The sequence below is a fragment of the Neomonachus schauinslandi genome, chromosome 15 (genome assembly GCF_002201575.2).
Source record: "Neomonachus schauinslandi chromosome 15, ASM220157v2, whole genome shotgun sequence".
In the NCBI taxonomy this organism is placed as follows: Eukaryota; Metazoa; Chordata; class Mammalia; order Carnivora; family Phocidae; genus Neomonachus; species Neomonachus schauinslandi.
In genome coordinates, this window is record NC_058417.1 from 44752717 (window position 1) to 44767472 (window position 14756).

A 14756-nucleotide genomic window follows, 5' to 3' on the forward strand; every position below is an offset into this window, starting at 1 on the left:
AACCCTCAGTTTGTTTCCTGCAATTAAGAATTCCTCATATCAGTGAGGTCATATGATACATGTCTTTCTCTGATTGACTTATTTTGCTTAGCATAACACCCTCCAGTTCTTTTTTTTTTTTTTTAAAGATTATTTATTTATTTATTTATTTATTAGAGAGTGAGCAGGAGAGAAACAGCATGAGAGGGGAGAGGGTCAGAGGGAGAAGCAGGCTCCCCGCTGAGCCGGGAGCCCGATGCGGGACTCGATCCCAGGACCCCGGGATCATGACCTGAGCTGAAGGCAGTCGCTTAACCAACTGAGCCACCCAGGCGCCCCAATAACACCCTCCAGTTCTATCCACGTTGTTGCAAATGGCAAGATTTCGGGGGTTTTGATGGCTACATAATATTCCATTGTATATATATACCACATCTTCTTTATCCATTCATCTGTCGATGGACATCTTGGCTCTTTCCACAGTTTGGCTATTGTGGACATTGCTGCTGTAAACATCGGAGTGCACGTGCCCATTCGGATCCCTACATTTGTGTCTTTGGGGTAAATACCCAGTAGTGCAATTGCTGGATTGTATGGTAGCTCTATTTTCAACTTTTTGAGGAACCTCCATACTGTTTTCCAGAGTGGCTACAGTTTGCATTCCCACCAGCAGTGTAGGAGGGTTCCCCTTTCTCCGCATCCCCGCCAACAACAGATGAAATATTTTTGATACTTCCTTCATATCACCTATATTAATAGGTGACTTCTAAGTAACTTCTTCAAGGAAGCAAATCTCCAAAAAAAAGGAAAAAATAGCCAAGATTGAGAACAATGTAATTATCTTAAGTGGGACATATTTCCTTTTTTAAAAAAAAGAAATGATATATTGTCTGCTTTACTCTTGGCAAGAATAATATAATCTACTGGGAATTTATGTAAATGAAAATTTGATTTTATCAGCAATGGAATTATTTCATTCATTAAAATGTCTAGATAACAATTTAGAGCATGTTCTTGATCTTTATGCTTAAGAATGTGTTTGAAATGTTTTTCCCAAAGAAAATCCCAGCAGATGCATTATCACCAGACTTTTTCTCCACTGGAAGATCCTGGCTTTCTGATGAAGGAGTCTGGGTGAAGTTAAGAGAGGTATAATTGAAGTTGGGCAGGCAGTGGTGTGTTGATAAAATTTTAAAAGCCAGCTGGAGAAGGAGAGCTTGTAGTATTTGCTCGTTTGCACTGTGTAAATAAATATTCTCACCTCGGCTAATTTCAGGCTACCAGGCTGCTTAACAACCAGCTTTTAAAAATACTGCAGTGGGTTCTCCTGGACCAGTACAGGATGGCTTCAGCACACCACTTGGTGGGGCAAGGTGATGGTGCCCCCACTTTTGTGGGTCAGTCCATTAGTTCCAAACAACTTTTTTCTCTTCCCTAATTCTTTGGACTTCCCTATTCTTAGGAATAATATTTTTTTCTTAGTACTATGTCATCAAGGATGTCATTTCATTAGTAATCATTGTTAATAGAGCTGGAATCCATAGTTCATTTCAGAAAGTCACCAGTTGAAAGTAATAGTTAAAACTCTTCATAATTTGAGAACTGACTTATAGTCCTTACAATATTGAAATTAAGTTGCTATAAATATAAAGCTTGTACTTTGGGGGGAAAATAGTAAGTTTTATTAATCATGAAAAAAATCTGCATATTTTCAAATAGAAAACCAAAATATGTATTTTTGATGGGTCTTGACTCTTTTAAAAGAGCCAATCTTGTACAGAAGTCCACAGACTTTTCCTTTTGTCCCCAACTTACTCTTTTCCTCCTCAGATGTAACCTGTGTTCCATTTCAGGTATTCAGTGACTTTTTTCTTCCCCCTGCTTTCCTCCCTTAAGAACCTGTCACGTCATACTAACCACACTTGATCCTTAAACAACCCAGAGGTTAGGGGCACCGACATCTACAGAGACAAAAATCTGCATACATTGACTCCCCCCCAAATTTAACTTTTAATAGCCCATTTTTTACCTGAAGCTTTACCGATAACATAGTCAATTAACACATATTCTGTATGGTGTATGTATTATGTAATATATTCTTACAATAAGCTAGAGAAAAACGTTACTCAGAAAATCATACGAGAAAATACATTTACAGTACTGTACTGTATTTCTCTAAAAAAGTCCACATGTAGGTGGACCCGTGCAATTCAAAGCCATGTTGTTTAGGGTCAAATGTAGTGATTTTTACTACTTACTTGAAATTCATTTGTACTAACGTGTGCATTCAACCTGGGGTTTTTTAAACCTCTAATTTGTTCACTGTGGTTCAAGAATCACTAAGCATTTAACGAGAGTGGAAGCCTGAAAACCCACCAAGCCTTTTTCTACAGCTTCGCCCTAAAGATCAACCGATTTTATCAAGTTAGGAGAGTAGAGTATAGAGTTCAGGAGGGAACTAAACACAAAACTGGGAGGCATTTGTCTTTCCCATTGACTCCTTCCTCCTGGGAAGATCACACAAGTGTCTGGTCCCATTGAAGCTGCATTAGGTATAGTCTAGGAAGCTGCTAGTTCTGTAAGATCTTGGGATCCAACCTGCCTAGTTGAGATCTCTCTGTTGGCTGGGATTCCTTTTCTCTGTTCCACACCCTTCCTTCCCACTACACATTCACATCAAGTCATATATACTGTTTTGGACTTCACATTAAACCTTTTTGGTGGGGGCGCCAGTGGGGGGGTGGTTCCCAAAGGAACATGTGACTCTGTTCTCTTAAATGCTATCAGATAGAAAAAACCAACACATTCTTTTCAGCATTTTCAAGTATGGGAGAAAAATGAATTTCCATGTGCAAATTTTCACAAATGTCATGGTCAGGCTGTCTCACAAATGATAACATGGGGGAGATGATGATGATACATACACTTCATACATTACAGATGTAACAAAACTTTCACCTCTGGTAAAAACAAAATGAATTCACTAGATGAATTATTCTTTGTCTTTATAATAAATTATGTACCCTGAGCATTTAGTAAACACATAAGAGATCTTTTCTAATTTTTTTTTTTCCCCCAAACAGATACGTGATGAAAGACCCAAAAAGAACTCAGTTATCCACTTGGTAATTATTAAGTAATCTGTTTCTTTCTGTCTCAGAGAGAAAAATCCCAGATGAAGATTTCATCATCCTAATTGATGGATTAAATGAAGCAGAATTTCACAAACCGGATTATGGGGACACAATTGTTTCATTTCTGAGTAAAATGATTGGAAAATTTCCTTCTTGGCTCAAACTAATTGTAACAGTTAGGACCAGTTTACAGGTATGTGTTTGTTTGCTTTGGGACCATATATTATTTCTCTTGGAGAGTGCTTAAACAGAAAAAGTTCTAGATCCTTGTTCCTTAGTGATGAGTTTTTTTAAACCTCTACCATGTCCTAGAGCACTAGCAAGAATAATTCCCAAAGAGTATATTTTGAGAGTGAGAGATCAGATGATCTCAGTCCAGTCTCTGTGTATGACTCTCTTAGTTCAGATTCCCATTCCCATTGCTCTGGATAAGTTTTGATAAAGTGTCCCTCAAAATCACATGAAAAGAAGGTCCATTTTTCTAGACTTTGTCCTGAGCACAGCAATGCAAATTATATCCCTAACACTCTAATTTGCTGTTTGAGTTTTGTTTTACTTTTTTTTTTTTTTTTATCATGTAATGCCATGTAAAACCCAGTTCTGTCTACCATTTAGAGTCAGATTTTCTCCTTCCCACCTCTGCTTCAAGTCAGACAACTTTTCTATAACAGGACGGTGTATGCCGTCCTCTAAGAAATATTGGCAGCATTAAGGCTTTAGATTAAATGTACTACAACTGGGAGATAAGATTTTTTTTTTATCTTTTTTACCTTCCATCCTCACTCACTGATCACTTAATGGCCTAGAAGAAGGACTAGAAATGTGGGACTGAGCCTGCAAAGACATATGGGCTAAGGATAAATAACTTCACCTAATCTCTCACAAGGTTACATAAAACCTTGTTCTCGTTGTAGCTGAGTTGGTATCCCCTATTCCTTACATTTTCATACTTGGTTTGGAACAGTTTTGCAACCTTTTTTTGCCTAACCATTGCCTTGTTTGTTGAACATCAAAGTCTCACATATTATACACCTATCCCACTATTTCGATACAACCCACTTGTAATAATTAATAGTGTACAGAAAACAGTTTCTCCTTCTTTTTCCCCTCTCCCAGGGACTTAGTAGTATTTCTGCATGTTGACCAATTAGCTTTGCTGCCTTCTTCAATCAGAAACTATACTTATAATGCTGGCCACCACCTTGCAGATGTTTGTTGTTAATCTCAAAGTAATTTAAATTAAAGAATGTGGATGAATCAATGTAAATGCATCTTTACAACTAAAAATTATGTAATCTACTGTTACTGGTCAGTAACTTGATTGTTAAAAATGAAGGATGAAAAGAAGAAACTTCCAGGAACACAATCTCTGACTAGTTTTACTAAATGTATGCTTAGGAGATGTTATCCTCATTTGTATTTTTACATAATGCCATGTGCAGAGTCAAAAGACATTTTAAGTATGACTTGATGAGCAGATGACTTTAACTTTTCAGCTGTGCCAAAGGACAGGAAAAAATATGTACTACTATACATACTAATCTACAAAGTCAAAATTTCAGTGTCCTCATAAATCAAGACCTGTATAACTTCCCAGATACTTCATTCACTTTGACAAAGAATTTTCTTATTTTCATTCAGCTCTGACAGTGAAATAATTCACAGGTCTTTAAAAAGAAAGAACCCTCATATTTGATAATTCATTATTTCCACAGACATTTCTGAAGTACTTCAAGTGTGTCAGGCACTTTCTAGGAGCTGAAGATAGAGCAGTAAACAAGACAAACTATATCCCTGCCCTCATAAAGCTTATATTCCAGTGAGGAACACAAACAAAAACTAAGTGAAAAATTAAACATATATTAAAATTTTAGGTAGTATTGGTGTTCTGAAGACAAATAAAATAGGATAAACAGATAAATGGGAATTATAGTTATTTTAGATAGGGCCATGGGAAAGCCCTCTCCCAGGAGCCTGGCAGAATAATGAGATCTGATTTACCTTTTTAAAAGATTTTTTGGCTGCTGGCCACAAAGATAATAAAAGGTAGGGGATGGAGAATAGGAGCAGTATAGGGGAAAGGCTTAGACTAGAGTGGTCATGGTAGGGACCCTGTGAAGTGGTCGTATTTGGACTATACTATGAAGGAGAATCAAAAGGACTTAATGATGGGCTGAATGTGGGGTGGTCAAGAGAGAAGATTCAAAAGCAAAACATGGGATTTTGGTGCACAATTGGGTAAATGCCAGTATGAGGAAAAGAGAAAGATCATAGAGGCCTATAATTTGGTGGTGGGGTTGGTGGTAATGCGGTTCATTGACATGGGAAGGTTTTGTGGCAGGGGGCAAAATTCATTAGTTCTGATTTAGTCATGTGAAGTTTGTCTATACAACATTCCAATGTAAATGTCGAGTAGACCAACGTATACAATGAGAGCTCAGGGGAGAGGACTAAGCCGGAAACACAGGTTAGGCCTCATCCAGGCAAGGTGAAGATTACATAAAACCTTGACAAGAATCATTTCAGTGAAATGAGGCGGTGTTGAATCTGATTGCAACAAAGAGAGGACAGAATGGGAAGGAGGAACAAGAGAGAGAAGTAGAGAAAACTCTTCTGTGAAGTTTTGCTAAAAATGGGGACAGAGTTTTAGGATAGTAGCTGGGGAGAGGGATTGTGGTGCCATTTGTCTGTGTGATCCAGTAAAGAAGAAGAAATTGATGCAGAAGAAAGAGGATACTTGCAGGACCAAAGTCTGTGTGCAGATAAGATGGCATCCAGAGCATAAGTAACCACAAAGCCCTATCACCTTTCCCCAGTATAATTTCCAAGCAGATCCCCAAGGTGTACCAAGCATATTAGAAGTATTCCTTTAGGCTAAGCATCTCCAAAAAGTCTTCACTAAAATGTAGTCATCTTATTAGGAAGGTTAGAAAGGCACATTTTTATATGGTGTTCTTTGAGTCCTTGTGCATTTCTCTTACTGAATTGTACTTTGATGTTATGCCATGATTTACACTAAGATTACAACAAAAAGAGTTATATGGCACTCCACTTTCTATTTATGTTAGGGGTGTAATTTAGAATATTGACTGTTAAATCACTCCTAAAGTACCCTTTGTCAAGACCAATAAAAAATTATCTCAAGTCTCAATGTTAGGAAAAGTTGTGTCCCCTCTGTGCAACAAATTTGTTTTAACCTATGCATACTAATACTTGATCATATTTCCCTCTTTGGCCACTCGGAAGTTTAGAATAAATGTGTGGACCTCAGAGTGTATCACAAGAGTTAGGGGAAACTGAAGGTCTTTCTGTCTCTCTCTCTCTCTCCATCTGTTTTAGGAAATTACCAAGCTGCTGCCTTTCCATAGGATTTTTTTGGATCGACTAGAAGAGAATGAAGCCATAGACCAGGATCTGCAGGCTTACATCCTGCACCGGATACACAGCAGCTCAGAGATCCAGAATAACATTTCACTTAATGGCAAAATGGACAATACTACATTTGGCAAACTCAGTTCTCACCTCAAGACCCTCAGTCAAGGGTCCTATCTATACCTGAAACTCACATTTGACCTCATAGAGAAAGGCTATCTAGTGTTAAAGAGCTCTAGCTACAAAGTAGTTCCTGTTTCGCTCTCTGAGGTTTATTTACTCCAGTGCAATATGAAGTTCCCAACCCAGTCTTCCTTTGACCGGGTGATGCCTCTCCTGAATGTGGCAGTGGCCTCTCTGCACCCACTCACTGATGAACATATCTTCCAGGCCATCAATGCTGGTAGCATTGAAGGCACCCTAGAATGGGAGGATTTTCAGCAGAGAATGGAGAACCTCTCCATGTTCCTAATCAAGCGCAGAGACATGACTCGTATGTTTGTACATCCTTCTTTTCGAGAATGGCTTATCTGGAGAGAAGAAGGAGAGAAAACCAAATTTCTCTGTGATCCCAGGTAAGCCATAGACCTGTAATAAGCAATTCTGAGCCTATTTTGTATTGATTGCATGGAGCATGGGTATTGAAAGCAGTGAGAAGTGTTCTTCATTGAACATTTCACACAAAGGAAACATCATCTCTGTTTCTTCTCAAGACAAGGCTGTAATGAGGTTTTTATTTTCTCACAAGGTTATTTCCATAAGACTCAAAATCTGCATAGATATTTAGAATACCCCCCTACCTTTCTATATATTCCTAAATAATTTTCTTTGTGCTAGTGAACCCAGGCTATAATTAATTTAGCCATTTCATAGACTTCCTCAGTGTTCTTCCGATATGAAGAAAGAATTGATATATTGTTCATCTCTTTGACTTAAACCAGAATTATTTTAAAATTGCAGTTGCCCTTTTAAAAGTCATATCAATTTTAAAGCCACCAGTGACTAACCCCATTAAAGCCCATCCAGTGCTAAGGTTTATGCTGGAAAATGGAATCTTAAACCTCACAGCTGAAACAGACCTGAAGAGATCAGCTGGCCTAGCTGCTCTCCCTGTAGATGAAGAAGTTGCCATTGTCCCCATTTTACAAAGGCCTTAAGATGCTGAATCAGTGCCAGAAGTCATCAAGTTAATAGATAGGAGGAAGGAGGAAGGACTAGAAAAAGAATGGTAGATATGTGGTATGTACCACCTTTCCCTGCCCTGCAGTCATGCACGCCCAGCACTCTTGCCTGATGAGCTTGACCCTGACTTAACAATCTTTCTCAGCTCAACAAGCCAGACTAGGTGTGAAACTGTTTCCCATTCTCTTGGGTAAAACCTGGATCTCTAGCATCCTAGTGGGGTGTGCTTTCTACTCCACACTACCTTTTTAAAAGAATTACTCCTTTAACAAAGTTGGTGTTTTCATATATCCCTGCCTTCCGGGAAACAAAGAAGACACCAACAACAGAGCTGGCAAATGCAGAGCTTATTCTGGCTCAGAAAGAAGAGAGGCCAAATTTGGCTGTGCCTCCGACCGTGACTCATCAGAGAGGCTAAACCTCTCTGGCCACGCTGGGGTTTTATTTCTCCCCTGGCGTGTTCTTCACCCGGCCTTATTGGACACAACTGTGCTTGTGGGCATGCTGCTCAGCCTACTACATGCCAATTTGTTAGAAAATTAGTTCCAGATTCTGATGAAGATATTAAGCCAGGCAGTAGATTCTGTGGTATTTTCCCTGAGAGAGAAACTTTTAAAGAAACAAGCTACAGTGGAAAGAACATAGGTTTTTGAGTCATTACCTGCATATAAATTCTGTTTCTTCTAGGAACTGTGACCTTTGGAGAGTTTTATGTTTCTGAGACAATTTTCTTATCTATGTAAAAGAGATAATAATTCCTAAAGTTGTTGAAAACTAAATGAGGTCGTATAGTATAATTCCTAAAATAGCACAGAGTACAAAGAAAGTGTTCAAGGAATCTTCTTCCCCCGCCACCCCACCCTTTGCAGTAATAGACCCTTTAGATATACCTTAACTAAATCCTGTGGCTAATTGGATAGGCAACAGTAGTCCTCTGCTATTAGCATTTGGGGCCCCAAAATTTAAAAAAAAACAAAACAGAACTTGAGTCTGAGTCTCTTCTATGAATTGTATGACATTCCCAAGAGTATTTTATTATAAATCCCACTAGTACTGCTACTATGCTAAATACATAGAGTTGGAAACCACATATTTAATAAAAAGAACCAATCTAGAATTGCCTCATGAACACTTTGAAATCAGTTTCCAGAGAAACTTTGCCAGCTGATCTCTCTCTCTCTTCCTGGAACATCTCAGAGAATTGAATGCTGAAGTACAAGGCAGCCAGGCTCCCACTGAATTAACAGTGTCCTTACAACAGATAAAACCCTCAGGGGCTCCCAGAGGAGAAAATATGGCATTTTGCAGCCATATCCTGACTTTACAAGCTTGTCTTCTCAACATGATTTAGCCAGAAGCGTTTTGGCAACAAGCTGATACACTGGCATAAGCAAACACTTCTAACTTCAGATGCTGTGTGGTCTGTTCCCTGGTGATTGAATAACACACAGAGCTGCTGAGGGATCATCATATATCACTTAATGGCAGAGAGAATAAAAGAGTAGGACCAGGAATTACCAAAAAAGCTTCTTTACATTTCAGTTGGAATCCAGCCTTCTATCCAGCACTGTCTGGCACCAGCTTTGTTACTAAAGTATTGATCTCAGAGTTTGAGGCCCCCCTGGGTCAATGAGGTAGAAATTCACTAAGAATTTAATGCTATGGGCAAAGCCCAAGCTGGCCTTTCAAAGAAATTGGCTATAATTGCTTTCCATTTCAGGCAAGTCTGATTAGCAGGACTCTTCCAAAGCAGGCGATTGTCTTTGTGGCCTTCAGCCTCTGCTTCCTGTACATTTCCCCTCTGCTCTTCTGTTTCTCCCCAGTTTCTGTCTAGAGCATCACACGTATTTCCGTAGACCAGAGGGACCAACTCTGTGCCTCTGAAATCATGCTATGTAAGCCAGTGCTGACAGGCCTGTCTCGGTGTAAGGAGAACTCTCAGAGGCAGCAGAACATCTCTGTCTCTTCTAGTCCATCTTCCTTGGCTTTCAACACTCACTCGTTCACCCTGAACTAGCTGACCTTATTAGGGAATTAGACACAGACGAGAATATTCTATACTGAAGCCAAAAAGTAGTTGATCTTCATCAGAAATAGGCCACCCACGGAGGTACTTATGCTAAGCTGAAGAGAGTCAATAATCTGAGGATGGTGCTGGAAAGAGGAAATAGCAGAGCCAGAGGTCAGTGCTACAGCTGAGATAGAGTTTTCCTTATTTTAAATATCAGACGGCCTGTTGTCCCAGGATGTCAGAGAACTGACATCCCAGAGAGAATGACCTAATGTTGCATAAACATATAACTGTCACAGAAAGAGATGAGTTATAGATGTCTTTTCTCAGCTTGGTAACAGGATGGGTGTGTGTGGGTGTATCAAACTGTGAGCAGAGCATCACTGAAAAATTTATCACATCAGAACTTCTAAAACTTTGGATTGCATTCTGGATGAAAATATGCCTCTTGAAGCCCTGACAAACGTTAGACCTCACCACTTTATCCTGCTTTCCATTTCCCACTATTCATCACTGTCATATCCTGTCATACTCTGAAATTAATCCATTTTATATTTTATTCCCTCGGGCACTGAGATATCAGATTAACTCACTAATCTTATAAACTAATCTCTGCTATTACGCTAATAAGAGGGAGATAGAAAACCCATCTGAAGCGACTTGTGCATTTCAAGTAAGGCGTTTGAGAAAACAAGTCATCAGTCTTTGTTATCTAACCTATTCATGACTTTGATAGTTGAAATTTGAGGCTGGGAGAGTAAACAGTTGGGGGCTGCTGGCCCTGTGCAGCTTAATATTTCTGCAGAGCGTTAGGCTAGCCCTGCATGAACCCCCACTCTTTTTTTGTTTCCTTTCTTCACTATCTTTGTCTTCCTGGTATCTAGCCTCCCCTTCCATAGGAACAGATCACAGATCAACATTTAAGTATATAAATATATATAGGAGTATATATATATAAGATCTTTATATAAAGATCAGAAGACTCAGTTGCCTTATTTTTAAGTGTTTGAATAAAACACATGAGGCTTGTGAACTTTGTTGAGTACTGAACTGCTACGACCTAATGAAGTTCCGATTTGGGAGCCTGATTTGGGTTGACCTGATTTCCTCAAACTAAGAGAAGCAAACTTTATGGCAGGTGAAAAAGGAGGGGGAAGGGCTACACAAATCCCTTTTGAGGATAGTTGAGTATTTACTTGACTCTCTGTGACTAGAGTTGATATAATACATGGTGTGTTGAGATTTATCCTAGTTATTTTGGTCATATTAGTCCATGAGTTACACATTGGAGACCTGATGCTCCAAAATCCATGCCACAAAGCAGACTGTCAGAGGAGAATAAGCAATTTTCCTAAGGCAAAAAGAAGTCATTCCCCCTAAAAGGGAAAACTAACTTTGTGCAGAGGACCTGCACAGCCTGCCTTCTTATAGAATACATGGGTCTGAAATAACCACAGAATGGTGAGTTGCAGAGTTAAGGTGATCTGATTTTTTTTTTTTATAATCACGAGGATTTTTTTTATTATGTTAATCACCATACATTACATCATTAGTTTTTGATGTAGTGTTCCATGATTCATTGTTTGTGCATAACACCCAGTGCTCCATGCAAAACGTGCCCTCTTTAATACTGTTTTAATCCAAACATGGGCCTCCGGGCAGGATGACATTTAACCTTGCCCTCTCTGAAGCACAAACTCTAGGTTACTACTGATAGCCATTGCAGGCTCCCACAACAAACACTTAAATTGGGAATAGGTTCTGCTTTCCAAAAGCATTAGGAAAGAATTCAGCAGTGATGGAACATGGGAAGGAAAAAAGGGTCTGGAACCACATCAGCCCTTAGGAGGTTTGGAAGAGTTACGTCAAGGAAAAAGGCAATGTACATCCTTTACTGGCACTTGACTTAGTAGATGATCTTACCTGCCTGGAAATATTAACTCTCCAATCTCTGTGCTGGGTCTACATCTGCTGCACTTCTAATTCCTTTCTATCACTGAGGGGAAATTAGTCTTCTGATGTTACAATTTGCATGTGTACTTTCCAAGGAGAGATTTCATTGATATGTCATATTATTAGAGATTTGTCTAATTTGCCAATAAATTTTTTCCCTTATTATCTAATCCAGTTTCTGACTCCCTATTGGCATCAAGAATAAATGTGCGACTCATATCTGAAGTATTACTCTAGTGACCTAAGGTCATGGTTTTGTGATTTAATTTAGCAAGGGAGAAATTAGATGAAATCTAATGTATATCTTGGAATACGTCCAGTTTGCCAACTGTATGAATGTCCTTCAACTTTACAAATTTGTTTTCTCTCCGTATAAATCATGGGGCCCACATCTATTAGTCAAATAGGCATACTGTTCCCATCTTTAAAACTCTTACGCCTTCAACAATAACACTTTTTTTTTTTCCCTTTTCCAAATCCAAAATTAAGTTTGGAAAAAGCTAGTAGTCATTCTTACTGTCATAAAAACTCATGTGAAGTTTGCTAAGTTAATAAATATACAAAGAAATAGTTATTATGATAAGATGGAGAGAGAGCATTCTTTTATGATTTGGAAGGCATGCAGAAGAGTCAACGAAAGAAAACACAAAACGGACTTGTACTGTCCTATATTTGATTTTGCTACAAGAAAGTAATATTGCTTTATATGTTTAAAGTTATATGTAAATATATGGGCGCCTGGGTGGCTCAGTCGTTAAGTGTCTGCCTTCGGCTCAGGTCATGATCCCAGGGTCCTGGGATCAAGCCCTGCATCGGGCTCCCTGCTCCGCGGGAAGCCTGCTTCTCCCTCTCCCACTCCTCCTGCTTGTGTTCCCTCTCTCGCTGTGTCTCTCTCTGTCAAATAAATAAAATCTTAAAAAAAATAGTTATATATAAATATATAGATATATGTATATACATACGTGTATATATGTATGTGTGTGTGTGTGTGTGTGTGTGTATATATATATATATATATTTTTTTTAAGTGGGTATGCCCTGAATAGCAAATGCTGGTTAAAACAACTTACCTAAAAATCTAAAATGGGAAGTAGAGCAGGTGATTAAGGAAAAGTTTTGGTACTGAAAGTAGCATAGGAAATAGAGGCTAATTTGTCCTATTAATGAGTCTCTGAAGCAACACTGGCCGAATGAAAAGATGGGAATCCCACAGGCTTTCCTAGGTTGTCAAACCACGATTAATGGCACAGCAATCAGAAGTAGTTACCACCAGCTTAGGGGGACATGACAGCACATTTTCTTTGTTGTGAGTACAGCAACTTACTCAGCTGTCTCTGGAGACTTTCAAAAGCAGCTAGAGCTCCACATTTGGTAAAATCAGCACTAATAGGCTTCCATCCTCTCAACCGTAAGAACCCACAGCCGTGAGACATGTACTCACATGTATTCATTCAGCCATCGGCATATTCAGTTGGCTCTGCCGTTCCAGTTTTACTCGTAAGTATTCACGGACTTATTTCCACCTCTACAGACCACACCCTAGGTTCTCACATGAACTGCTTTAGCCTCCTAACTAGGGAGAGCCTCCCCTCTATCCATTCTCCACCAGCAGGCAGTCATTTTTTCTAAAGCACAAATCCAACCATATAACTTCCTCTTGAAAATTCTTTAATGGCTACTTCAAAGCCCTCCATAACAAAGATATCTTCTGCCCACCTTTTTAAATTGAGCTCATTCATTCTCCCTCTTATTCATGATATTCTGGTCATAACTGATTGCCTGCAAATTCCTAGAACTTACTAAGCTCTCTCCCACCTCTGGGCCTTTGCACTTAACAATTCCCGCCGTCTGGAGCTCATTTTCTCTGGCTCATCACATGGCAAGATCTCTCACTCCTCCTTCAGATCTCAGCTTAAAATGCCATTTCCTCAGAGAGACTTCCACTTGTCACCTTATATAAGTAAGTCCCTCCTTGTTTTAGCATAGCAACCTATACACTTCCTTCCTAAGAGTTGTCACACTCTATTATTAATTTGTTATATGTGAATACTTGTTTATATTTCCGTTTTCTCCTCCAGAATGTGAGTGAGCTCATGAGGACAGGAGCCTTTTCTATCATGCTCACCTTGGGCTTCCTAATGATTAATACAGTACCTGGCACACAGTCAGCACTCAGTAAATATTTTTTTAAATAATGGATTAAGGAAACAAAGGAATGATAAGTGGTACTAATTTTAAGCTTGCAGCTAAAAATATTTGAGAAACTCTCCTGACAGTTCAACGGTGTCTTTTGTTCACTCTGTCACCATATGTAAGGAATAAGACAAGATCAAGTAACTCTGATGTGAAAAATAGTTCTGACGAGTGGTGTGTGGAAGATGGGTTGAGGAAGAGAAGAGAGTGCAGGTAGGGATACTAGTTTTGAAGTTTATAGCAATTGTGTAGGTGAGAATAGAGAGCAAGGTATATGTAGGAGAGACATTTTGGAGATACTCAGAAGCACTTGGTCTTTTTGTGTGTTTAGTCAGTGAGGGTGGACGGCTCAAAAATGACTGTAGAACTTACCTCAAATATTTTTGGAGGGGAGTGAAGCTACTGACCAATGTAGAGCATTCTGATGGAGGAGAGCTTCTAGCATGAGCGAAGGCAGGAGGAAGAATAATAGGATTAATGGGAGAAGGTGAGTCCTGTTTTGCACATGTTGTTAATGAATTACCTCCAAGGAAAGTGCACAGGTATATTTAGAAATGTGCCTGAAAAATAGGGAAAGAGAAGAGTCAAAGCACAGGGTTATGAATTTGGAAGTCATCAGCAAATAAGTGACAGCAGACGTTGTAGGACTAAACAAGATCGCCCAAGTGAAGAGTATAAAGCAGGAAGTTTAGAAGCGTGAAAACAGAATAGTTATATTTAAATGCTCGGGGAAAATGATAAACTAATCATTTGCAAGGGAAATATTAGAAGAAACAAGAGAAAGTAAGGTCACGGAAGTCAAAGGAGAAAATTTTTCTGGGCCAGGTCTGAAGTGATGAATATAATTTCTGCCTATATTCCATTAGCCAGAACTCCGTCCACGACCCCACTTGAGTAAGTGAATGCAAGGTTCCTGGTGGAGTAGCCACCTC

General features: G+C 39.1%; 1 protein-coding gene across 2 annotated transcripts in view; it reads left to right on the forward strand.

The window, feature by feature from the left end:
- Positions 1-14756, forward strand: part of TANC2 (tetratricopeptide repeat, ankyrin repeat and coiled-coil containing 2) — a 297008-nt gene that overhangs the window by 232287 nt on the left and 49965 nt on the right. For both annotated transcript variants that reach the window (XM_044921763.1, XM_021678492.2), the window contains 2 exons: positions 3140-3306; positions 6453-7060. In XM_044921763.1, the coding sequence (XP_044777698.1) occupies positions 3140-3306; positions 6453-7060 (775 nt within the window). The remainder of the gene's footprint in view (positions 1-3139; positions 3307-6452; positions 7061-14756) is intronic.